We start from the raw sequence: 26,399 nt of genomic DNA on the forward strand, positions 1-26,399 counted from the left end.
TGTTGGTAGGTACTGGGCTGGGACAAAAGCCTGCACAACAGGGCTGAGATGAACGCTGCCTTCATCTAGCTGTGGAATTTCCACCATCTTGATTTCAACCTATCTACTATTTCATATGGGGAAGTAGAGAGATCTCAGGTAGGCAGCATTGGTTCCAGCCTTCGAGTTGTCAGTGCTCTGCTTACTGTAACTGGGATTGTTTGTTCTGAAGCCTCAAGACTGGCTAGGCCCAGCAATGATCCCTGAGATTTATGGGACAGCTGAGCACTACAGAGGTAGCTGCTTTGTGTGTGTGTGCTTGGAGGACACATTTACAGTCAATGTCTGCTGACTATATAGGCTCAGTGTATGGCACACAGAAGGACCAAGATTTTTAACTTACCCTCAAGGAGACGTTATTGCAGTTATGAAAACAGATTTCATTAGTCGTCCCTAACTGCTGTTTATGGTTAGGAAAATCTGATCCTAGATCTGTGGCTACTTGTTAGGGGCAATTTCTTACCTCAAGCAATAAAAACAATGAACAAGAGACTTCCTGATGCACCTTCCATCAATTAGATGTCCCTTCTGAGGTCAGAGAAACGTAGTGTTTGAATGCTAAACTAGCAACTATCACAACATTGGTGTTATGTATGATTCTAACTGCAATATCTCAACAAAAGTAAAATATTATAAGACTTAACCCGAGGATTTTTTTTGGGACTTCTCCACCAACATTTAATTTACTCCTTTTATACTTTTTTTTGTTTGTTGCTTTTCTGTGAAAGAAATAAAACAAATAAAGACAACTGAAAAAAAGTTAACCCTACAAACTAGCAAGACATTTTCTCTTCATAAAACTTGCTAAATCAAAAAAATGTAATTCAACTCAGTCCATAAATTGTGACTGGAAGCAATGCATACATGTCCATGAAGTCTTTGTCCGAAGGTTGGGCAATTGGCTTGTCTGGGAAAGGAGGGAGGAGATTGGAGGGGTGAGGTTTAGATATGTTAGAGTCTGGAGATCATAGGTAGTGAGGAGAGGGAGGGAAAGAGGTGACTCCCTACTCCCCTCTATCCCAAACTCCCCACCTCAGTCTGAAAATGAAGGAAGGAAAGGAAACTGGGGAAGGATGTAAACTAGGATACAGCTGCTCCAACGGCCCACACCACTGTCCTTGGTCCATACTGGCAGTCTGTGGGTCCATCCCACCCCTGCCTCCATCAATACCATCAGCCCACTCCGGCTCACTGCAATCCTGATGGGGAGTGGGGGGCTGGGTCTGCTGCTGTGTCCTCGAAGCTCATTGGCTTTGGACGACACACCTCACAAGTCAATCAGTCCATCAGAGGTGAGGTTCTAACATCAGGGTTCCAGAGGTGGTGTTCTTCAAGATCACATTCTACAGGGTTCTCCTACACACTGACATCTAGGCTACGTCTCAAATTACACCTTATTCCCTATATAGTGCACTTCATTTGGCCATGTGGCTCTAGTCGAAAGTAGAGCACTGTATAGTGAATAGGGTGTCTTGAGGGACAGCCTAGGTCTACTGGGCTCAAGACTACCACTATGGATGACCAGACAAACAACTTGGGTGGGGGTGGGGGGGGTGGAGCTAGCTAGCGGTCTGGAATGGGGCCGTCTCTTAAGGAGAGGCAGGCAGGTGGAGAAGTGCCTCGATATGAAAACAAAATGGCGGTCGGTGATGGGTGTTCATAGTGTTCTACTGTACAGGAAAGCCCCGTCCTTTCAGTGCAGATCTGTAGTGGGGGACATCCAATCCAGCGATGAGGGAGGGGGGATAGCGACTGGCTGTAGTGGATGGGGTTGGGTGTGTGTTTGGTGGAGGAGGGGGAAGGGTGGGGCATCACACGGCACTATGGGAGGCCAAATGTCCAAAAGGGAGGAGAGGAGGGAGGGAACCCGGATAAAGGAGATGATACCTGCTGTACAGTCGTACAATGAGTTCTTCTTTGCAACAAATGTCTCTGTGTTCAATATGTGTGTGTAGGTGTACATGTATGCGTCTGTAAAGCATAAAAAGGTCCAGTCAAACAAAGTTCACATCAGTTCAGCTCTCCATTAAAACAAACTGCCAATTTCTTGTGCTGATCAGTCTGTCAGTTGAACGTAGAGGTGCTGCCACCCTCTGGCTGGACTGGGGATATCATAGCAGCTGCTGCACGATGATGAGAGAGGGAGGGAGTAGGGGGAACAGCTCTCAAAACAGAGAGAGTGTCTGTAGCGGCGGGGAGGGACGGATATGAGCGAATAACACCAGTGATAGATGGAGAGATGGACAGTAAAGGAGAAAGAAGGTGCTGAAGGGACAACATGACAGCACTGGTTTTGGTATTCTGGCTGTGGTGGGTCAGGGGGAGGGGCTAGTAGAGGTCATGCAGGGGGTCGGAGGTGAGGGGTGACAAGGTCTTAACTCCCATAATGCATGGTGTTGCTAGGGATGGCCATGGGAGAGGCCATGGAGATGGCGGGTCCCCCCATGGTGAACTGGTTGGTGACGGGATAATGCTGCTGCTGGTTAGAGCTGCTGCTGCTAGGACCTGACTGGCCAGTAGAAGCTCCTGGAGAGATGAGGAAGAAAGAGTGATGGGGAGAAAAGGGGCGGGAGAGAGAGGGAAAGAGTGTTATCACTTTCCCTTGATTGGTTGTGGGCCAACTATGTCACATACTTCAGAATCCATCCCCTCTATTTACACAAATGATAGGCGTTTAGGAAAATGTTGACTTGATGTAGTATAGTGCAGGTTTTCCCAAACTCTGTCCTGTCCTGCCTCCTCATCATCAACCTTTGATTATTTGAATCAGCTGTGTAGTGCTAGGGTAAAAACCAAAACGTGCACCCAGGGGGCCCCAGGACCGAGTTTGGGAAACTCTGGTATAGTGTATAAAGAGACGTACCCTGGACGATTCCTGTGCTCATGATGGAGCCCATCCTGGAGTGGGTGTGATTCACTATCCCTGTGTTCACTGAGGGAGGGCAGGAACAGAGGTAACAGTGAGACTGTGTATTAACAAACACACACAAAACGTGCACACACACACACACAGTCAGTCACACTGTCTGTGATGTCTGTCAGTCTGTCGGTTTGTCAGTCAGTTCATAGTATCCTACCGAGGGGGATGAGGTTGTTGTGGGACACCGTCGAGCCGCTGCCCATGACCGTACTGAGGTCATAGGCTGTAGGCATCCCTGAGAGGAGAGAGAGATGAGAGGGTGAGACGGGGAAGAGAGAGAGTAAGATGGGGAGAAGAGAGAGATGGGGAGTGAAAGGGAGCAAAATGGGAAAAAAGCACAGGAGAAGCATAAGCATCCTTTCTCTCACACACCGTTTTCCCCTCAGAGAGAATATGCATCCCCTGTCTGTCTGCTACTCTGTTAGCCTGATCTATTCTGGGATATTACTACAGTTTAGTAAAACATTTGGTCATGATGTTGTACGGATGCCTTTCGCCTGATGATGCTATCATGGGTCAGATTGTGTTAGTTTTTTGTCTGTGTGTGTGTTTACCCGACACAGCATTGTTCTGCCTCATGCAGTGTGTGTGGGTATGTCTTCTGTGTGTGTGTCCCCTCTACCTGTGTCCTCTATGTGTGTGTATTTACCTGACACAGCCATGCCCTGGCTCATGCTGTAGGCCCCCCCATTGTTCCACATGGTCTCAGAGGGGGAGGTGTAGTGCGACCCAGGAGGGGGAGTGGGGGTGCTGCCTGTGTACCTACAAAAACACACACAACAGCATACACGCCATGAGAGGGAGCTCCCCTTCCCCCCCCCTCGTTATCCTGAATGGCACAGGCCAAGGGCAGCGGAACAGACCAACTCACCTGAAAAAGGGGTTCTTCAAGTCCAGGAGGTTGCTGGACTTGGAGCCTGTCTGGTCCACTTGGGCAACAATACTGATGTCATAGCTTTGTCTGTGGGGAGGGAAGAGAGCCGGGGTTGGTATGGGAGGAGAGAAGGGGTTGGTATGGGAGGAGAGAAGGGGTTGGTATGGAAGGAGAGAAGGGGTTGGTATGGGAGGAGAGAAGGGGTTGGTATGGGAGGAGAGAAGGGGTTGGTATGGGAGGAGAGAAGGGGTTGGTATGGGAGGAGAGAAGGGGTTGGTATGGGAGGAGAGAAGGGGTTGGTATGGGAGGAGAGAAGGGGTTGGTATGGAAGGAGAGAAGGGGTTGGTATGGAAGGAGAGAAGGGGTTGGTATGGAAGGAGAGAGGGGGTTGGTATGGAAGGAGAGAAGGGGTTGGTATGGAAGGAGAGAAGGGGTTGGTATGGAAGGAGAGAAGGGGTTGGTATGGAAGGAGAGAAGGGGTTGGTATGGGAGGAGAGAAGGGGTTGGTATGGGAGGAGAGAAGGGGTTGGTATGGGAGGAGAGAAGGGGTTGGTATGGGAGGAGAGAAGGGGTTGGTTTTCTACAATTTCTAAAAACGTGTTTTTGCTTTGTCATTATAGGGTATTGTGTGTAGATTACTGAGGATTTATTTTATTTCATACATTTTAGAATAAGGCTGTAATGTAACAAAATGTGGAAAAAGTCAAGTGGTCTGAATTCTTTCCGAAGGCACTGTACATAAAGTGAGCTCCAAACGTATTGGGACAGTGACACATTTTGTTGTTTTGGCTCTGTACCCCAGCACTAATTTGTAGAGTCACAAGCTTGGTGTGGTCATTGCGTGCTATGACGATTGGGTCCAAATACTTAACTTTTTACTACTTTAATACACACAAGTGAATTTGTCTCCATACTTTTGGTTCCCTTAAAATGGGGGGACTACATACAAAAAGTGCTGTCATTTCTAAACGGTTCACCCGATATGTATGAAAATACCCTCAAATGTAAGCTGACAGTCTGCACTTTAACCCCATAGTCATTGTATGAGGCAAAAAATAAAATAATTGTCACTGTCCCAATACTAATGGAGCGCACTGTACATCACCTACACACACAAGTGTCATATTATAACACAAGCCTGGGCCTAGAGGGGAATGACAACACAGTAACACCAAAGCCTCCCATCCCCAGTAGAGCCCCAACAGACCCCCAGTAGACCCCCAACAGACCCCCAGTAGACCCCCAACAGACCCCTCTACAGTCCCTTACCTCTTGTTGGCGATGAGCAGTGCTGTGCCGGAGAGTGTGTCTCCTGCCTTGGTGAAGAGGGGTGACTGGAGCAGACAGCGTACCTGGTACCAGTGGGTCAGGGGCTCTGTGGGAGCCGTGGAGAGCCACACTGTCACCCTGCAGAGAGAGGGAGGGGGATTAGAGGTCAGGATACTTTAAGGTTCAATCAACATCATCCTACTACAGTACAAGCATTGTCAGATATACAGTAGGAACAGCCATTTACAACTTATTGTGAAATGTTTCTATAGTTACAACTAATTTTGAAATGTTTCTATAGCTACAACTTATTGTGAAATGTTTCTATAGTGAATGTATTGTACTAGATTTTATTGCTTTTAAGTTGCACCCGCTTTCTGTCTTGGTGTTTGCTGCAACGTCTGTGAGAAATAAAAAAACAAGTGATCAAAGAAAAAGGAAAGTGAGGGTGTAGATATAGTCAGGATCCATATAGGTCAGGAGTCCTGGATCAAGTGATCAGATTTTACAATAATTCCTGTGACCTTCTGACCACACACACACACACACACACACACACTTCAGCCCTGGCCCCCGGTGATTGGTTAAGGCAGCTCAGGCCGACTTACATTGATCCCATGAACGCTACATCGAACCAGAAGGCCAGGCCGTGCACCAGCCCTGAGTGCATCATATGGAACTTAAAGGGAATTTCTATCCTGAAAGAGAGAGAAGGGGAGAGAGAGGGAAAGAGAGAAAAGAGTGGGATAAGTGTTAGTCTAGTTAAAGGGGCAATCAGCAGTTGCTACATCCCATTTTGGACTTATAAATAATGATATGTACCCATTGAGTCTTGAAGTATTTAACTTAGAAATGCCTAATGAGCTTAGTTCAACTGTCATAACCCATCAGAACCCAAAATATTTGTTTTACTCCAATGTTTGTAAACAAAGTAAATGTAAACAATATATCAAGTCAAAACATGGTTAAAACTATAATTATGATATCATGGATGGTCAGTCCTTGCATCCATAGCTCGGTCTATGAATTTGAGAGTGGTTACATTTTTCCAGCCCCATCCCTCAGCTTTTTACCTAAAGAGGGGTGGGGAATTCACTTTGTAATCGTTTCTACTGCTGATTGCCGCTTTACGGTTATTTTTACACACTAGTAGAAGGAATTATGTACTATGTTTTGCTGATGTAGGAATTTCAAATTGGAAGTAGCACCATATTAGAGTAGTAGGACATCCCCACATTCAGTAACATGTATCATAATTCTCAACTCAATCTAAGAATAATAATTCAATAATATGAGGGAATAACAGACACAGACAGACGGCACAACGACACACACACCTGTACAAATCCTCCTCTTTGGCCTCCAGGAAGTTGACTGTGTATTTGACAGACTTGGCCATCAAGATACGGATATCAAATGTGTCCTGAGAGGGGAGGAAAGAAAAAGGAGGAAGGAGAGATAGAGGGGAGGGAGAGAGAGAGGGAAGAGGGGAGGGAGAGAGAGGGAAGAGAGAGAAAGGGAAGAGAGAGAGAGGGAAGGGGAATAGAGAGAGAGGGGAGAGGGGAGGGAGAGATGAGAGAAGAGGGAGAGAGGGAAGAGGGGAGGGAGAGAGAGGAAGAGAGAGAGAGGGAAGAGGGAATAGAGAGAGAGGGAATAGAGCGAGAGAGAAGACGGGAGGGAGAGATAGATAGAGGGAAGAGGGAAGGGAGAGAGAGGGAGAGAGGGGGGAGAGAGAGGGAGGGAGGGAGAGAGAGGGAAGAGAGAATAGAGAGAGAGGGAATAGAGCGAGAGAGAAGAGGGAGGGAGAGAGATAGATGAGGAAGAGGGAAGGAGAGAGAGGGGGAGGGGGAGAGAGGGAAGAGGGGAGGGAGAGATAGAGGGAAGAAAGGGAAGGATAGATAGAGGGAAGAGGGGAGGGAGAAAGAGGGAAGAGAGAGATAGAGGGAAGAGAGAGAGAGGGAAGGGAGAGATAGAGGGAAGAGAGAGAGAGGGAAGGGAGAGATAGAGGGAAGAGAGCGATAGAGGGAAGAGAGCGAGAGGGAAGGGAGAGATAGATAGAGGGAAGAGAGGAGGGAGAGATAGAGGGGGAAGAGGGGAGGGAGAGAGAGAGGGAAGGGGGGAGTGAGAGAGAGGGAAGAGGGGAGGGAGAGAGAGGGAAGGGAGAGATAGATAGAGGGAAGAGGGAAGGGAGAGATAGAGGGGAAGAGGGGAGGGAGAGAGAGAGGGAAGGGGGAGTGAGAGAGAGGAAGAGGGAGGAGAGAGAGGGAAGAGGGGAGGAGAGAGAGGGAAGAGGGGAGGGAGAGAGAGGGAAGAGGGAAGGGGAGAGAGGGGGGAAGAGGGAAGGGAGAGAGGGAAGAGGGAAGGGAGAGAGGGAAGAGGGGAGGGAGAGAGAGTGAAGAGGGGAGGAGAGATAGAGGGGAGAGAGGGAAGAGGGGAGGGATAGATAGAGGGAAGAGGGGGAGGCGAGATGGAGGGAGAGAGAGGGAAGAGAGAGATAGAGGGAAGAGAGAGAGGAAGAGGGGAGGGAGAGATAGAGGGAGAGAGAGATAGATAGAGGGAAGAGGGGAGGGAGAGATAGAGGGGGAAGAGGGGAGGGAGAGAGAGAGGGAAGGGGGGAGGGAGAGAGAGGGAAGAGGGGAGGGAGAGAGAGGGAAGAGGGGAGGGAGAGAGAGAGAGGGAAGAGAGAGATAGAGGGAAGAGAGAGATAGAGGGAAGAGAGCGAGAGGAAGGGAGAGATAGATAGAGGAAGAGAGGAGGGAGAGATAGAGGGGAAGAGGGGAGGGAGAGAGAGAGGGAAGGGGGAGTGAGAGAGAGGAAGAGGGGAGGGAGAGAGAGGGAAGAGGGGAGGGAGAGAGAGGGAAGAGGGGAGGGAGAGAGAGGGAAGAGGGGAGGGAGAGAGAGGGAGAGGGGAGGAGAGAGAGGGAAGAGGGGAGGGAGAGAGGGGGGAGAGGGAAGGGAGAGAGGGAAGAGGGAAGGGAGAGAGGGAAGAGGGGAGGGAGAGAGAGTGAAGAGGGAGGGAGAGATAGAGGGAGAGAGGGAAGAGGGGGAGGGATAGATAGAGGGAAGAGGGGGAGGGAGAGATAGAGGGAAGGGAGAGAGAGGGGAAGAGAGAGAGGGAAGAGGGGAGGGAGAGATAGATAGAGGGAAGAGGGGAGGGAGAGATAGAGGGGAAGAGGAGGGAGAGAGAGAGGGAAGGGGGAGGGAGAGAGAGGGAAGAGGAGGAAGAGAGAGAGATAGAGGGAAGAGAGAGAGAGGGAAGAGGGGAGGGAGGGAAGGGGGGGAAGAGGGGAGGAAGAGGGGGGGAAGAGGGGGGAAGAGGGAGGGAGAGAGGGGGAAGAGGGGAGGGAGAGAGGGAGGAGAGAGGGGGAAGAGGGAGGGAGAGAGGGGGAAGAGGGGAGGGAGAGGGGGAAGAGGGGAGGGAGAGATAGATAGAGGGAAGAGGGAAGGGAGAGATAGATAGAGGGAAGAGGGAAGGGAGAGATAAATAGAGGGAAGGGAGAGAGAGAGGGAAGGGGGGAGGGAAGCGAGAGTATCCAGGTAAGTCCCAGTGAGATATAAATGTTTTACGGCAGCATTGGCTTGAGTGGGTACGGAGACGGTCTATGCCTTATTTGAATGATCTAGAACAGAGGCTGTACCCAGAACCAGGCCCTCCGGCCTGGCCCGGCTCTCCCAGCAGAGTAACACTGGAGCAGGCACGGAGGAGGCCTGCCCAGCTGACTACCGCTGGAAAAGGGTGTGTGTGTCGCTGTCGGTGTGTGTGGTGCTGTGTGTGATAAAAGGGTTGAGATTCATATGAGCAGTGATAGTACTGTTGAATCCTCACTGTTGGTTCTGTGGTGTTAGACTAGGGGAGCTGGACTGGGCGAAAACATTGGGATCCTACACTCAGACTGAATCTAGCTTATTTATCCCAGCCTTCATAACACACACACAGTGTAACTGTGGTATCTCCTACCACAAACACAAACTCCCATACAGGCAATCTCCTATCCTACATCAGTGTTTGCCCATAGACCACACACACCTCATGTACCACCCTTGGAGGTAAACAAACACACTGGCCAGTCCGTACTATGCCACCCAATCTTCCACAAACAGCTCTTGTCCCCACATACCCCCTGACTATTTCAGGCCTTAAACACCCCTCCCATATACATTTCCTAGTTAACCGTCCCCCTGAACCCCATAATCATCTTGGGGGGGGGGGGGGGGAATATCGCTTTAACCGACATGGTGGGAGGTGCAGGCAATGTCAGAAAATAGGTGTTCAAGAGTCTGACATACAATTGAGAAATCTACGTACCACAATGGGCTGGCGAAAGTACTCGTCCACCGCTGCGCCTCGCAAGGCTGAGAGGTCCACACCATGGAAGGAAGGCTGGTACCTGAGTGAGTGAGAAATAGAATCATTATCATCATCAACTCAATCCCATCAACTACAGCAGCCCAATGAAAAGTTACTGATATCTCCTTCCATTCACTGCTTCAACTCCCAGAGCTTCTTCTCCTCTTGCCATATCCCCCCCCGTCCCTCCAACCCCATCCTTCCTCCCACTCTCCCTTTTTCTCTCCTCCCTCCCCTCCTACTCACCAGAAGTTGGCCTTGGTGAACTGCTCCATGTAGAGCTGTTCGTCTGTGAAGGGGGCCAGGTGCACGTCACCGATGGTGGGGGAACATTTTACCTGCGACACACAGGAAGTCAGTTAATGATGGTACAATCACTAGTGGCTAGTCATGATGAATATGTCTCTCAGTTTTCAAATGTAGACTTTAATATTATTTACTGCTAGGGATTCAAAATAATCTTCAGACCTCTTGACATTTTCTCCTTTCTCCTTCCCTCTCACGCTACCCCTTTCTATGCTCCCTCCAACCTTCCCCTGTCTCACCGCTAGGCTTGAGGAACTTCTTGGCGTGGAGGTAGCTCTCCAGCATCCTCTCGTTGAAGAGCATGTAGCCCATGGGCTCTGAGATGATGATGTCCACCTGCTCCGGTAGCGTAACCTCCTCTACTTTACCAGGGATCACCACCACACGGTCCCCCAGACGGTTAGTGTTCACCAAGACCTAGAGGAGGGGAGACCAGACGGTTAGAGTTCACCAGGACCTAGAGGAGGGGACACCAGAGGGTTAGAGTTCACCAGGACCTAGAGGAGGGGAGACCAGAGGGTTAGAGTACACCAAGACCTAGAGGAGGGGACACCAGAGGGTTAGAGTTCACCAGGACCTAGAGGAGGGGACACCAGATGGTTAGAGTTCACCAGGACCAAGAGGAGGGGAGACCATTAGAGTTCACCAGGACCTAGAGGAGGGGAGACCAGACGGTTAGAGTTCACAAGGACAAAGAGGAGGGGACACCAGAGGGTTAGCGTTCACCAGGACCTAGTGAAGGGGACACCAGAGGGTTAGAGTTCACCAGGACCTAGAGGAGGGGACACCAGAGGGTTAGTGTGTGTGTGGGAGGAAAATAGTGTGTGTGTGCATTAGAGTGAGACTGATACATTTGCCAGACTTATGGCTACCTAGCATGTCAAGAAGAGGATAGGGTTAGAGCAGGGGTGGGCAAACTTTTCATCTCGAGGGCTTCGAAATTCAACGGAGGACTGCACAGATTTTTTTGGGACTGATTTGTTTGTCAAAATCAATTTGCGGCCCAGAAAAAGTGCAGTTAATTGAAAATATATACACTACCAGTCAAAAGTTTGGACACATCTACTCATTCAAGGGTTTTTCTTTATTTGTACAATTTTTTACATTGTAGAATAATAGTGAAGACATCAAAAATATGAAATAACACATATGGAATCATGTAGTTGCCAAAAAAGTGTTAAACAAATCCAAATATATTTTACATTTGAGATTCTTCAAATAGCCACCCTTTGCCTTGATTACAGATTTGCACACTCTTGGCATTCTCTCAACCAGCTTCATGAGGTAGTCACCTGGAATGCATTTCAATTAACAGCTGTACCTTCTTAAAAGTTAATTTGTGGAATTTCTTTCCTTCTTAATGCGTTTGAGCCAATCAGTTGTGTTGTCACAAGGTAGGGGGGGGTATACAGAAGATAGCCCTATTTGGTAAAAGACCAAGTCCATATTATGGCAAGAACAGCTTAAATAAGCGAAGAGAAACGACAGTCCATCATTACTTTAAGACATGAAGGTCAGTCAATACGGAACATTTCAAGAACTTTGAAAGTTTCTTCAAGTGCAGTCGCAAAAACCATCAAGCGCTATGATGAAACTGGCTCTCATGAGGACCGCCACAGGAATGGAAGACCCAGAGATACCTCTGCTGCAGAGGAAAAGTTCATTTGAGTTACCCAAATAAATGTTGCAGCCCAAATAAATGCTTCACAGAGTTCAAGTAACAGACACATCTCAACATCAACTGTTCAGAGGAGACTGTGTGAATCAGGCCTTCATGGTCGAATTGCTGCAAAGAAACCACTACTAAAGGACACCAATAAGAAGAAGAGACTTGCTTGGGGCAAGAAACACGAGCAATGGACATTAGACCAGTGGAAATTTGACCTTTGGTCTGATGTGTCCAAATTGGAGATTTTTGGTTCAACCACTGTGTCTTTGTGAGACGCGATGTGGGTGAACGGATGATCTCCACAGTGTATTTCCCACCATAAAGCATGGAGGAGGTGGTGTTATGGTGTGGGGGTGTTTTGCTGGTGACACTGTCTGTGATTAATTTAGAAAAATCGAGGCACACTTAACCAGCATGGCTACCACAGCATTCTGCAGCGATACGCCATCCCATCTGGTTTGGGCTTAGTGGGACTATCATTTGTTTTTCAACAGGACAATGACCCAACACACCTCCAGGCTGTGTAAGGGTTATTTTACCAAGAAGGAGAGTGATGGAGTGCTGCATCAAATGACCTGGCCTCCACAATCCCCCGACCTCGACGCAAGTGAGATGGTTTGGGATGAGAAGTGCTCAGCATATGTGGGAACTCCAAGACTGTTGGAAAAGCATTCCAGGTGAAGCTGGTTGAAAGAATGCCAAGAGTGTGCAAAGCTGTCATCAAGGCAAAGGGTGGCTATTTGAAGAATCTCAAATATAAAATAAAGTTTGATTTGTTTAACACTTTTTTGGTTACTACATGATTCCATATGTGTTATTTCATAGTTTTGAGGTCTTCACTATTATTCTACAATGTAGAAAATAGTACAAATAAAGAGAAACCCTTGAATGAGTAGGTGTGTCCAAACTTTTGACTGGTTCTGTAGGTCAATTTTAATTTCGACATGGTTTTGTGTGTGTGTGTTACCTCTGCGTGCTGGGCCATGGTGCTGGCCTCCACAGCGTAGACCTTCCTGGCCCCAGCCTGAGCAGCAAAGAACGACAGAATCCCTGAACCACAGCCCACATCCAACACCACCTAGAGAGAGAGGGGAATGGATTATAATTCTTCCCTGATAAAGACATCAATGAAATCCAGCAGTGTCTACATCCCAAACCAATTAAACATCAGTTTAGTTTCAAATACTCAGCAAAGGACTCAATTCAGAGGAAGCTATATTTAAGTTCCAGGACAGTGCATCAGTACCTTATCCTTGAAGTCAGTGTGGTTCTGGAGAATGGCCCTCTGATAGGTTCCTGTCCTGACGTAGTCCTGCATCATGTTCTGCTGCTGGGAGAGGTAGCCATAGAACTGGAAGAGCGAAGGAGAGAGAGAACGAGAGAGAGAGAGAGAGAGAGAGGAAAAGAAAGTGACAGAACAGCTTATTTTTCATGAGTTGTTTTAATATTGTCACTGAGCTAATCAAGGTTGGAATAAATGAATTCTTGCAATGAGTGGCAGATTCTGCGTGTGTACCTGGAAGTACTGTACTGCGGATGATTCCTCTGTCCTGTCGCTGAAGACCGACTGCTCTCCACTGTGGCCGCGGCAGTTCTTCAGGAGGTTATAGAACGATGAGAACTCTTGAGAAGATAGTCATAACAGGTTATAAGCAGGACAAATCAGACATAACAGATCTAAACGGTCTTAAGCCAGTCATAATGAAAAATCAAACGACCAGTTATAACAAATTATAACAGTTCACAAACATGACAGAGGCAAGACAAGTTTGAGAAACAATAAGAATCTCATTATGAGGACAGGAACATGTGCACCAGGACAGGGACTCAAGAAACACACAGGAGACAGAGGGTCAATGACAGAGACTGATATAGCTTACTGGCAGGCAGTCAAAGACAGATGGAAACACCAGACAGACAGACAATGACAGCATTCTCTGAGACAGAGCGGTGGTTGTTGCCAGGGGTTACCTACCCGCAGGTGAGGTGAACTGTAGCAGGACGCTGTTGCAGCCCAGCGTGATGATGAACGACTGTTTCCCCACGCGACTGCACTCTGTGTCCCGGGAGACCGAACACTTGAACACGCATGTCTCCTCTGCTGTGGGAGGAGGCATACATTAGTTAGGGCACGGCAACACGCCTACAACAGGTCATTCATGGAATATGCATGGCACAGGAGTACGTGGTAGGTCACACAACATGAAGAACAACATGCTAACACAGAATTGGCCCGATCGCACACAGTGCTTTATTGACTCAATTAGCATCAAAGCAACTCAACCATAACAGCAAGCAGAGCGCTATTTTTAACCTCCTTTAGCAGAGGGAAAGTGAGTAATGTATTCTGTTGAAGCTATTTCACACACACTCCTGGATGATAAAGATCACAGAGTTTTAAAGACTGGATATGTGAAAGCAATACTTTGGCAAGGTAGGTCTAGTGCTGTGCAGGCATGGCAGTGAGATAATCTGCGGTTTAATCCAGCAGTTGTGATGGGATTAAGACTAGCGCTGTTACTTAGATTAGCCAGATGCAGCATGTTTTATTAACAGACCAAACTAGCTACTGACACAGGATTAACCTGCGATAAATACATATGAGGGAGTGTGTGTGTTGCTTAACAAGTGTGTGTTCGACGCAAGGGCTGAGAGAGAGATAGAGTGCATGCTTTAAAATATTTAGGCTACAACCATCTCCCTCCACTCGACAGGTCCTGTCAACAAGGCCTACAGCTGAACATTGTGGGCAATGACAGAATGACAGATGGGGACAAGGACTGTCACTATAGACATGTTACAGATATGTAACAACCAGATGATAGCCATGTCAATGTTCTAACAAGGTAATGTCAGGTCATCATAAAAATTAAAATTAAATTAAATATTAAATTAAAAATAAAGACACTTGTCAAAGTGAAGAGCAAAATTATGATATTTTTGCTGGGCCAAGACATTGCCCCTCATGGACAGGATTTAAATACACCCATTCCAGTATGATGAGCCCACTATAATAAATGTCAATAGCCATTACTAGTGTGCTGTGTTTTATTGAGGTGCTATTGTGGCTATAATAACGCAGAAATAAAATGATTGTGTGGCAAGACACTAGGGGTGGGCGATATGAGCTAAAATTCATATCACGATATTTTCCACTGTCCAGACGATATCGATATGATATCACGATATATGACGTAAAAAAATATGAATCACATTTTAATATCCCTTCTTGGTTAAATTATATTAGTTAAGGAAAAATATGTATTTGAACCTTATATAACCAGAAAGAGTGAGGCATTGGACCGTATGGACCTGAAAAGTTTTTATTTGTATTGTGCAAACATGCATTCCGTAAACATGAGGTAGGTAGGCCTATATATATATATATATATAAATTAGATATTAAGTAAAATTAAATAAAAAATAACAGGAGATAAAGAAAATAAGGTAATTACAAATTCAAATACGTGTGTTTGTTTTGGCTACGGTCCGTAGATATGTAAAAAACTAACCGTTTGAAACTAAACCTTTCAAGCCTCAACCATCAATTATCAACAATATCAACAAATCTTCACTAGAACTTTCTTCACAAGTTCCGTGCCAGGAATACCAGCATGTTGACTGTTTCTGGCTTTAGTGCTGCCCCTGTGACATGTCACCACATTGCCCCCAGTGCTGAATGCCCTCTCAGAGGGGGCACTTGTGGCAGGGATGCATAAGTATTTCTTTGCCAGACAACTCACACGTGGAAAATTAGATCCGTGAAATCGCCACCACTCCAAAGGATCAGACTCGCTGTCTGCTGCCGTTGCCAGAATGTAGCTATTCAGCTCTTGCTCAATGATCTGCCTCTCTGAACATGAGGCAGGTGCACTGCTGGTCTGCTTAAAGAAGCTCCCAAGGCTCTTCTTGGGCTTCTTGCCTGATTGATGAGCAGTGGAAGCTTCTTTCTCCCTGTCAGTGTGATCCTCTGCAAGAGACGATTTTCCCAGGGCTGTGTTCTCCACCAGGAGGGCTTCGGTCTCTGAGGCAGCTCTCACCTTAAAAAATGAAAATAATTAAACTTTATTTGTATAGCACCTTTCATACATAAAATGCAGCCCAAAGTGCTTTACATTTGAAGCAATAAAACAAGAACAAATGAATAAATACCTTAATGTCCTCCAGTTTCTCAGCGGACATGTACCTGGTCTTGAACCTTGGATCTAGAAAGGTAGCCATGGAGAGCAGCTCATCTGTTGCAGGGTCAGTGTACTTGTTATTCAAGTAATCAAGAACCTTGATCTTGATCTCTTTGGTCAGTTCTGTATCGTCCTTGCTCAGATTTAGAACCTCTGCATTTAACAGATTGATGACAGGCTTCAAATAGGACACGCTCACATACGCTTCTCCTGACAGGGCATCTGTAAAGTCCTGGAGTGGCTTCAGTGCTGCTGTGACTGATTCCAAGACCTGGATGTCTTGCCAGGTAGGTACAAGGTGCCGTGTCTTTTGTCCCCTGCCAGGACCTGTGTAATGGCCTTTTCCTGCTCCAGGACTCTTTCCATCATTTTCAGACGAGATCCCCCACCTTGTCGGAGATTCTGTGATGAGCTTGTGCAGGGGCAGGCTTAGTTCATTCTGTGCTGTCATCAGGGCCTTCTGCTTTTTCCAGCTGTATGAGAACGTGCTAACCACCTTTTTGCAAACCCCTGTGGCCCGGGAAATCGCACACCCCTGTGGCCCGGGAGCGTTTTGGACACTCCTCTCTGGAAATTGGGAATAAGAAATCAAAATAATAGGGTGAAAAATAATCGAATCACAATACAATAATAATTAATAATAATGCATTTTTATATAGAAATCACAATACAATATAACTTTTAATCTTTGTTTGAGGATTTACGGCATTTACATTCAACTGTTACACATTTTACAAATCTGATGTGCTTAGATTTAGCCTACGGTACATGGCTGATGTGAGCTGTATTTTTCTTAATAATAAGCATCATACAGGGTAGGCCTAGGCTACAGTCCTGAAACTTACCAATAGCATTGTGCAGCCTGTGTCCGAAACATCCAAGGTTTGCCCACTTGTTCAGCTGCAATGCCTTGATCATGTTCGATCCGCTGTCGGTCGTCATACAAACTTGACGCGACTCTTTTAATCCCCAGGACGACAGTATGTCCCTCAGCCCACCTGCAATTATTTCCCCGGTGTGGTCGTCTGGGAAATAAGACGTCTGTAGGCACTTACTTTTCAGTTTCCAGTCACCGTCTATGTAATGGATTGTGAGGCTTATATAAGGTTCTGTGGTACGACTTGACCATAGATCGGCAGTAGTGGAGAAGAATGGAATGTTATTTATCTCACTGTAAACTCTGTCCCAGCATTCTGTGTAAAGCTGTGGCAGGCATTTTTGGCTAAAATATTTGCGGCTCGGGATCTCATATCTTGGGTCCAGAGTTTGAATCAACTTTCTGAACCCCTCTTTCTCCACAGTTTGAATCGGTACCATGTCCTTCGCTATGTGATTTGTAATCGCAGCTGTGATGTCTATCCATTTTTGCTCGTCTTCTCATAGCAAGTACCGGCAGCAAATGATGATATAATTGATTGTTGAGTGCGAGTCTGGCTTGTCTTCGGGCGAGCTCCTGGGCTTACTGTCTCACGCATTCTGGTGCATTGTTCATACTCACGGACATGTATGTTTTTTAAGTGATTGACACAACTTGCATAGGGTAGTGTTTTGGTCGGGGTCGGAGATTTTAAAGCCAAACCAGTTCCAAACAACAGAGGTGCCCCCTTTCTTCTTAACCAATTTATCCTCCTGCTCTTGAGCAACATCAATTTCTGTGTTTTCGCTCATCCTGGATTGTAAAGTTTTTCCCCCAATAGTTAACCTGCCTCCTAACTGCAGCTGCCTGCACACTTCTTTGTTGCTAGCACTACATGCGTGCAACAAGTGCATGCGACGTGCGCTCATAAAAATAGGTCAACATATTAACATACATTCTTTTATTCGTAAGAACCAAGAAAGGTTGGATAAAAAATAATAAAAAAAAGATGTAGCTACTTAGTACTATCACTCAGTTGAAATTTGGAACAAAAAAATATTGATGCAAAATTCGAATTTATGAATTCTGAATAAATCGCGGTATCCATGATATTGCTAAATCCATATCATGGCGCGGCACAATACCGGTTTTTACTATCAAACCGGTATATCGCCCACTCCTACAAGACACTGAGGTTATTTTTCCAAATGGAAAACGTAAAATTGGTCAGATTACTTTAGACTCTCAGTCATGCTGGTCTAAGTAGCAATTCAATCGAGAGTTCATTCCTGCCTGGTATGGAAACGTTTCTCTTTCATCATCATGGGAATGTTGGGAGGAGGAAACTGCTGTTGGGCCTATGGACCAGACCAGGCAATCACACACATCATAAAACTTTGATAGGACACCTTGAAAAACACACTGCCACACACACACATTTCCACTTTCCCCACAGCCCAAGCTTGACTGTATCAAAACTAGGGACATCACGGCTTCTTGAAAGGGCCATCCCATCTGTGCCTCAGTGTAACAAAAGCTGCAAGCTCTGACCGCGAGCAAACAAGAGAACGACAGGGGAGAGGGTAGATGGGGGACTAGTTGGCTATTGTTCAGGGGAGAACAAAGATGAATAACTAATACGAGCCTGGTTTAGCTCATCGACACGCAAGGCCTCCTGTTTAGCCTGTTCTTTGGAACGATTTCGATTATCGCCAATTATTAACTCAGCTAGGTAGCTACAGTAGATGAGAGAACCATAAAGTAGCACGCACGAGCCACCGGGTTTAGCTTGCTTGCACCGCTACTATGATCTGTGCGCAAAGACGACGACGTTCCAAAACAACACACACTTAAGATACACATCTCAAAGGGTCAAACGTTATCTTACTTTATCATAAAAAAACATCTAACTAGCTAATAAAGAGGGCAATGCCCATATGACGCAGTTGGTTTTAACTGTTAGTACTGTGTGGCATGAAGGGCACAACATTGCGTAGTAGGGCTGACAGTTAGTTTTTTGGAGCAGAAATGAAAGCGCACGCTAACATGTCAATTAGCATTGGCTATCTGCATCAATGTGTAGCGAGCTGGCTAGCAGGCTTGGCTGCGGGACAGGATGGTGCATCATTGAAAGATAATCTGGCGCTAAATTGTTAGCAAGTTGATATTAGTAAACAAGGGTAGCTAGGTAACTAATATGTTTGGTCACACTTAGTTAGCTGTCCAGGAAACGTCTCGTGTGAGCAAAAACAGACTACTTCGCATGAAATAACTACTTTAAAGAATATTCTTCAAGACAAATAGCTAGGTAAGATAAAACGTGGTCCACAAGCCACGAAATGAACGCAGTAAGCTTGATAATGCTAACCACCGATAGTTAGCTAAGCTACCAACAGTGTGCGCTGTCGCGGTGCTGGAGAAGTAGCTAACGAAGTTATATTAGCTAGCTAGTAGCGATAAGCGAAAACAACAGTCCCCATTACGTTGGATTCTATAGGTGGAACCAGTCGGTTTTGAAGTGGAACCCCCATCCGCACACATGTGCAAGACAAGGCACTCGCATCGGTTAGCTAGCTAGCTTGTTAGCATTTAGCTCTGGCTAGTTAGCCAGGGTAACGTAAGTTAGCCAGGAGCCCAGGCCGAACCGGGGTATGGAAGAGCTGTCTCAAGACCACTCACCATTGGAGAGGTTGATCAGGGCAGCGTCCTGTGTGGCTTTCACCTCCAGTCGTAGAGGCTGCTGCTCGGAGTGACGCTGTATTTCTCCGTTTGCGTCTCCGATAGAGAGGAGCCGCACGCCGGGAAACACCGACACCGCCATCTTCGATCTGGGGAAGAGACAGCTCACAGTGGCGCTCACATCCAGCATTGGACACGCACTCACGACAGGAAACGGGATACACGCAGCTTTACTGCCACTCTGTGGCCGAGAGGCAAACTGCTTAGTGCAAATACAGTAGACTTTGCACCGACTTCTGTTGTACTGCTGTATACTGTTTCAGCATAGACATTATAGTTAGTTGAACAAATAGAGAAATAGGGGATCTTGAATAATCGTATGAATAAAATAAGAATGTCAGACTGTCAGCCAGGCTGCGTTTCGTATCCTGATCTGTTAAATCTATGTGAATAGTATATGTTCTGCTGTGTAACATGTCATGCAGCAAGTACCAAAACCTACAACTTTGGGCAGTAGCCAAATACAGTTTCTCTGGCAGACTATTGGCAAATATGCACTGGTATTACTTGAGCAGCATTCTATATGACAGGGATGAGCAAGTCTGGTCTACAGGGGCCTGAGTGCATGTCTGCTGGCTTTTGTTCTCTCAAAATCAGCATCTGATTTATAAACCAGGTATAATATAATAATAATATGCCATTTAGCAGACGCTTTTATCCAAAGCGACTTACAGTCATGCGTGCATACATTTTTGTGTGGCATAAGTGGATTAATTAAGTGCCAGGCAAAAGAGAAAAGCAGCAGACACTCAGGTCCTTGCAGGACTGGAGTTGCCTACCCCTGATACTGTGTGTTCTGGCCAGTCAGCTTAAGGGGGCCTCTCTTAAGCAAACTCCTTGATAAAACATGAGACTCAAGGAGATGTTGAAGGTGAAATAATACATTTATTAAATGATTCAGTCAATACATGGTACCATTCTAAGACAAATACAAAAAAATACAAAATAAATGTTAAGGCACAAGAGGTTGACAGTGTTTCCACATGTAAAAATCCTTCCACCAGAGCATTTCAGTGACTAATATTTGTAAAAAGAGGTGCTCGGCTTTCCCATGCATTATGGACACTGTAGTTCTCAAAAATGTATCTCTTCACTTTATTATAACGTCAGAGGAATTCAGAGCTCAGTGTCTGTCACCATAGTGAAAATAGCTTCCGTTCCTCCATCTCCTTTCCTGCATGGCCACTGATATGAAATGACTTGGTAGGCAAGATAATAGTACTGTGAAAATCTATTTAGGCCTAGTCCTTTCACCTATCAGTGGTCATGTCAGAGGATATTATTAAAGACATATGTTTCTGGGTATTGGAACACGTTCAAGGGCTGTTCTCCAGTTTTTAGCAACACTTCATGTTGTAATAAAAACACAGTATGGTTCCTAAACGTTACTCATTCTCTGGTGTTGTTTTTCAACTCCTTCAGGTCCTCTTTAAGTGTTTCTGATTAATCAAGTGGGAAAGTAAATGCAGATTTAGGCCTCAACAGGTCTCGTGTTAAAATCGGGGCATTTAAATTAACAGAAGTATGGCACATACTAAGGCACATTAGTTTGAAGCAGTAGAGTAAAATGTAAAAGGGGTGGGGTGGGGAACCCTAAAAATGACTTTCAAGCATTTACAATGTGTGCTTACTTTAACTTAGATGCACCAATGGAGTAGCAGGCTCTTTCCACTGAGTGTCCTGAGGTAAGGCTTATTTATAATGATGATACACAGCAATTATACTTATCTATAGTGTCAGTACAGTAATCATAATCCTTCATATTCTTGTTATGATCCTTCATGTCATTATTCTGATGTTGACTGAGAAACACCACAAAACCAGCATTGAAACAGATCTTTTGCACGACCTGAGTTTGAGATCTCTATATGCCAAGACTCACAATAAACCTCTAACATCCTCTCTAAGTCACTCGTTTCAACACATAGTAACACTATCTCCTTTTTAATTCAATTTTGCATCACAGTGGTTTAACTGTCAACTGAGGATCTTAACAGTGTAGTCGAGTGATTAACACATGAGAATCCGCGTAACATTTCAGTCAAATGGCTCAATTCTCTTGAGACGCTCATAGAGTCACCACACTCTTAGCAGAGAATCATAAATGACACTTATCGAAATGCTTCACAATTTCATCTGACAAAAATCACAGTGACAGTGTTAAGGTGAGTTTGTGTGGAACCTTCATTTGTGTTTGCGACCAACTGAGCACCATTTTGAAAAACAAGCACTGAGATAAAACTCAGGTGTAATATCTTGCAGTGTGTTGAATATAGCTTCACAACAATGATACTGTAGGCTATACTCATGTAATGGCACTTGGTCAACCACTTTAAAAGACTCGCTAACAACAATGTGTAAATCCTAATACAGTTCAATTTCACTTTGAGTAAAAGAAAAGTAACAAAAACGTAGAGACTACAGGGAGAGTTGGGTTGAGACTGCCATATTTATACTTTAAGGAGTGCTGCCATTCTAATGATCTCAACACACAAAAGACTGCAAATGTTATCCTTATTGAGCTGAAGAAATCCAGAACAGAACACATGTCAAAACTTACTCAGCATAGGGTTAAATGCTTGTGATTGTGTTCTGGCCTTGAGGTCTTCAGTGACTGGACGTGGTGGGGTAGGGTGTAGGAGATGCCGAGGGGCTGGGAGAAGAAAGGCATCCTTAGGGAATGTTCAGACGTGTTTTACGAGCCTCCATCATCACCATTGCCTGCAGTGAGAAAGAATGGAGTCCGATCAGATCACAGGCACAGCAGTTAGACGAGATATGGCTGCTATGGGTTATGTTCTCTCTGCAACAATCAAAGCCATAAAGTCAAAGGTTAGCAAACAGAGAGAGAAAAGGAGAGTGAGGAACAGGGGTAGAGAGGAAGGTAGAGAAAGAAAGCAGGACAGAAAGAAACAGAGAGAAAATGTGTGTGTGTGTGTATGTGTGTGTGTGTGCGTGTGAGAGAAAGAGACAGAAGAGAGAGATTGAGAGGGAGTTAGTTGAAGCCTACTCTAGCATATCATCAGACTGTCATCTCACCTCAGAAGAGGGCGCAGGACTTGGGGGGTCTGAAGGGGTTGTCGCTGGAGGGCACCCCTATGAGGAGAGGGTCTTTATGGGCGTTCTGCAGGCAGAAGGTCTTCAGGTCCGTTGCTGCCTGGGACACCTGAGAGTGGAAACAGAGAGACACTGTCAGTTCCCTTATACTTTAATTCCGTGTCATAAGGGCTACATAACACTGTTGTAAAGATGACATATAGATGTCATGGGCATTCATGAGAATGAGTCATCATTGACAATGACAGCGTTTTCTATAATGAAGTTCCAAGTAAATTGAGATCAATCCTGTTCTACTTAACTTCTACTTGCTTTAACGCAGCTTTTCAAGAGAGACCTGGTCCACGCATCAATAAATAGAGGGGCCAACCCTTTCACTCTGCCACAATACTCCTACTGATACTCAGTCTAATGAACCTACAGTAATATGGTCCAAGCTCACACTGCGAGAGAATCTGAGAAATGAGCAGCTATTTTCCTAAAGTTCCTACCTGGAACTTGACTCAGCAATAGCATAATAATTTGGTACTTTACTAGAGGGCTTGTTTCATGGGTGAAGTCTACAACATTGTCCCCATTAACACAAGATGGCACTTTAGGACCAAGTCACAAATGGGCTATACATTGAGTTTGTTATTTGTCTAGTTAGTTGATAATATTTCATAGGCTATAGATACAAGTCACCCTATATTTTTCCTGCATTCTAATATGTCCTTCAAAGCACAGCTTGCTTGACTGCTCCAGAGTAGTTTAAGGTCTGCGGACTAATCTCTAAAAGAGTAATTCGGCCAACAATCGCACTACTGTCACAGCTACAATCAACAAAGGCCACCACTGTGCTGCACCAGCGCGGAAACTAGCCTACGAGCTGTTTGCTTTCTCCGGATTACACAGCCTACAGCAGGAAATCATCATATTTCACATTATTAAATTAGATCATAATTAACAGCAAATCGTTAACATCTAAATATATCTTAAATACATCCATTCAAAACGGTGTTAAACTAAGTGAAGAGCTGAGGAGTAGCCTAAATGTGCCATAACACCCTATGCATACAGCAAGACTAGAACTACGTTATAATCTTACATTCTTCTTTAGGTAACAAAGTGTTTAATTGGCTTTCGTGACTCAACATGACAGTTGAAAGGCGGCGCTCGATTGAGCACGTCAATTTACAGGATACTCCTCTAGTCTACTGGACACCTCTGCAGTTAGTTACAATTCTGCAAACAGCTGGCATAATTCCAATGGAACAGCATTTTGTAACAAATGGCCTGGAAATAGCAAAATAACGCGTTGTTTTCCATAAAATAGTGAAACTTTACATACAATATAGCTTTTCACTAGTTACTAAAGGGCCATGTTGACAAGTCAGTAAGTCACACCCAATGCAGAATAGTTTTTTATCAGTCTTTCTGAATGTCATTTATTTACCTTGATCCTGCGAACACTCGCCTCTAGCCGAAGTTGTTTTACCACCTTCTGAGCGATAACCAAGTTGCTGCTGTTTGCGCTGTTATTCGACATGTCTGCGTGGTCTGTCCAACGGCCAAGTGAAAGTGTCCGGCTATCACTTGAAAGAACGAGATTTCTGACGAGGCCAATGCGACTGAAGTGCTCCCCCTCTCTCTGAAAAAACGCACGGCTTTTCTTGCGCCATGTTCTCCCCACTGCTTTCATAATGGCCCCTAATTAAATATGGTTATCAGTAAAGAGAGGCACTTATGTGTACATACATATACAGTGGGGAGAACAAGTATTTGATACACTGCTGATTTTGCAGGTTTTCCTACTTACAAAGCAGGTAGAGGTCTGTAATTTTTATCATAGGTACACTTCAACTGTGAGAGACGGAATCTAAAACAAAAATCCAGAAAACCACATTGTATGATTTTTAAGTAATTAATTTGCATTTTATTGCATGACATAAGTATTTGATACATCAGAAAAGCAGAACTTAATATTTGGTACAGAAACCTTTGTTTGCAATTACAGATATCATACGTTTCCTGTAGGTCTTGACCAGGTTTGCACACACTGCAGCAGGGATTTTGGCCCACTCCTCCATACAGACCTTCTCCAGATCCTTCAGGTTTCGGGGCTGTCGCTGGGCAATACGGACTTTCAGCTCCCTCCAAAGATTTTCTATTGGGTTCAGGTCTGGAGACTGGCTAGGCCACTCCAGGACCTTGAGATGCTTCTTACGGAGCCACTCCATAGTTGCCCTAGCTGTGTGTTTCGGGTCGTTGTCATGCTGGAAGACCCAGCCACGACCCATCTTCAATGCTCTTACTGAGGGAAGGAGGTTGTTGGCCAAGATCTCGCGATACATGGCCCCATCCATCCTCCCCTCAATACGGTGCATTCGTCCTGTCCCTTTTGCAGAAAAGCATCCCCAAAGAATGATGTTTCCACCTCCATGCTTCACGGTTGGGATGGTGTTCTTGGGGTTGTACTCATCCTTCTTCTTCCTCCAAACACGGCGAGTGGAGTTTAGACCAAAAAGCTCTATTTTTGTCTCATCAGACCACATGACCTTCTCCCATTCCTCCTCTGGATCATCCAGATGGTCATTGACAAACTTCAGACGGGCCTGGACATGCGCTGGCTTGAGCAGGGGGACCTTGCGTGCGCTGCAGGATTTCAATCCATGACGGCGTAGTGTGTTACTAATGGTTTTCTTTGAGACTGTGGTCCCAGCTCTCTTCAGGTCATTGACCAGTTCCTGCCGTGTAGTTCTGGGCTGATCCCTCACCTTCCTCATGATCATTGATGCCCCACGAGGTGAGATCTTGCATGGAGCCCCAGACCGAGGGTGATTGACCGTCATCTTGAACTTCTTCCATTTTCTAATAATTGCAGTTGTTGCCTTCTCACCAAGCTGCTTGCCTATTGTCCTGTAGCCTATCCCAGCCTTGTGCTGGTCTACAAACAAATCGAAATATATTTTATATTTGAGATTCTTCAAATAGCCACCCCTTGCCTTGATGACAGCTTTCCACACTCTTGGCATTCTCTCAACCAGCTTCACCTGGAATGCTTTTCCAACAGTCTTGAAGGAGTTCCCACATATGCTGAGCACTTGTTGGCTGCTTTTCCTTCACTCTGCCGTCCGACTCATCCCAAACCATCTCAATTGAGTTCAGGTCGGGGGATTGTGGTGGCCAGGTCATCTGATGCAGCACTCTATCACTCTCCTGCTTAGTATAATAGCCCTTACACAGCCTGGAGGTGTGTTGGGTCATTGTCCTGTTGGGTCATTGTCCTCATCCGTTCACCCACACTGCATCTCACAAAGACATGGCGGTTGGAACCAAAAATCTCAAATTTGGACTCCAGACCAGAGGACAAATTTCCACCGGTCTAATGTCCATTGCTCGTGTTTCTTTGCCCAAGCAGGTCTCTTCTTCTTATTGGTGTCCATTAGTAGTGGTTTCTTTGAAGCAATTCGACCATGAAGGCTTGATTCACACAGTCCCCTCTGAACAGTTTATGTTGAGATGTGTCTGTTACTTTAACTCTGTGAAGCATTTATTTGGGCTGCAATTTCTGAGGCTGGTAACTCTAATGAACTTATCCTCTGCATCAGAGGTAACTCTGGGTCTTCCATTCCTGTGGCGGTCCTCATGAGAGCCAGTTTCATCATAGCGCTTGATGGTTTTTGCGACTGCACTTGAAGAAACGTTCAAAGTTCTTGAAATGTTCCATATTGACTGAACTTCATGTCTTAAAGTAATGATGGACTGTCATTTCTCTTTGCTTATTTGAGCTGTTCTTGCCATAAAATGGACTTGGTCTTTTACCAAATAGGGCTATCTTCTGTATACCCCCCTACCTTGTGACAACACAACTGATTGGCTCAAACGCATTAAGAAGGAAAGAAATTCCACAAATTAACTTTTAAGAAGGTACACCTGTCAATTGAAATGCATTCCAGGTGACTACCTCATGAAGCTGGTTGAGAGAATGCCAAGCGTGTGCAAAGCTGTCATCAAGGCAAAGGGTGGGTATTTGAAGAATCTCAAATATAAAATATGTTTTGATTTGATTAACACTTTTTTGGTTACTACATGATTCCATATGTGTTATTATGAAAATGTATGCACTCACTAACTGTAGGTCGCTCTGGATAAGAGCGTC

The 26,399-nt window shown here is 45.5% G+C and overlaps 2 protein-coding genes across 2 annotated transcripts; both read right to left on the reverse strand.

The window, feature by feature from the left end:
• Window positions 1-1,861: 1,861 nt before the first annotated feature.
• Window positions 1,862-19,318, reverse strand: LOC123482525 (histone-arginine methyltransferase CARM1-like). The gene is given in 17 exon segments (XM_045210676.1): window positions 1,862-2,565; window positions 2,903-2,971; window positions 3,117-3,194; window positions 3,609-3,721; window positions 3,831-3,920; window positions 5,103-5,240; window positions 5,711-5,800; window positions 6,440-6,525; window positions 9,409-9,490; window positions 9,697-9,776; window positions 9,778-9,788; window positions 9,996-10,173; window positions 12,393-12,503; window positions 12,672-12,776; window positions 12,942-13,048; window positions 13,401-13,526; window positions 19,142-19,318. Coding segments are annotated over 17 exon segments (1,758 nt in total). The 5' UTR covers window positions 19,284-19,318; the 3' UTR covers window positions 1,862-2,413.
• Window positions 19,319-20,066: 748 nt separating this feature from the next.
• Window positions 20,067-23,877, reverse strand: LOC121551334 (guanine nucleotide-binding protein G(I)/G(S)/G(O) subunit gamma-5). Its single transcript, XM_041863940.2, has 3 exons — window positions 23,694-23,877; window positions 22,241-22,367; window positions 20,067-21,922 (listed from the first exon to the last, which is right to left on the reverse strand). Exons 1-2 carry the CDS (start codon window positions 23,784-23,786, stop codon window positions 22,242-22,244), a joined length of 219 nt encoding a protein of 72 aa, XP_041719874.1. The 5' UTR covers window positions 23,787-23,877; the 3' UTR covers window positions 20,067-21,922; window position 22,241.
• Window positions 23,878-26,399: the final 2,522 nt, after the last annotated feature.

Source organism: Coregonus clupeaformis, chromosome 35 (genome assembly GCF_020615455.1).
Source record: "Coregonus clupeaformis isolate EN_2021a chromosome 35, ASM2061545v1, whole genome shotgun sequence".
NCBI classification, from domain to species: Eukaryota; Metazoa; Chordata; class Actinopteri; order Salmoniformes; family Salmonidae; genus Coregonus; species Coregonus clupeaformis.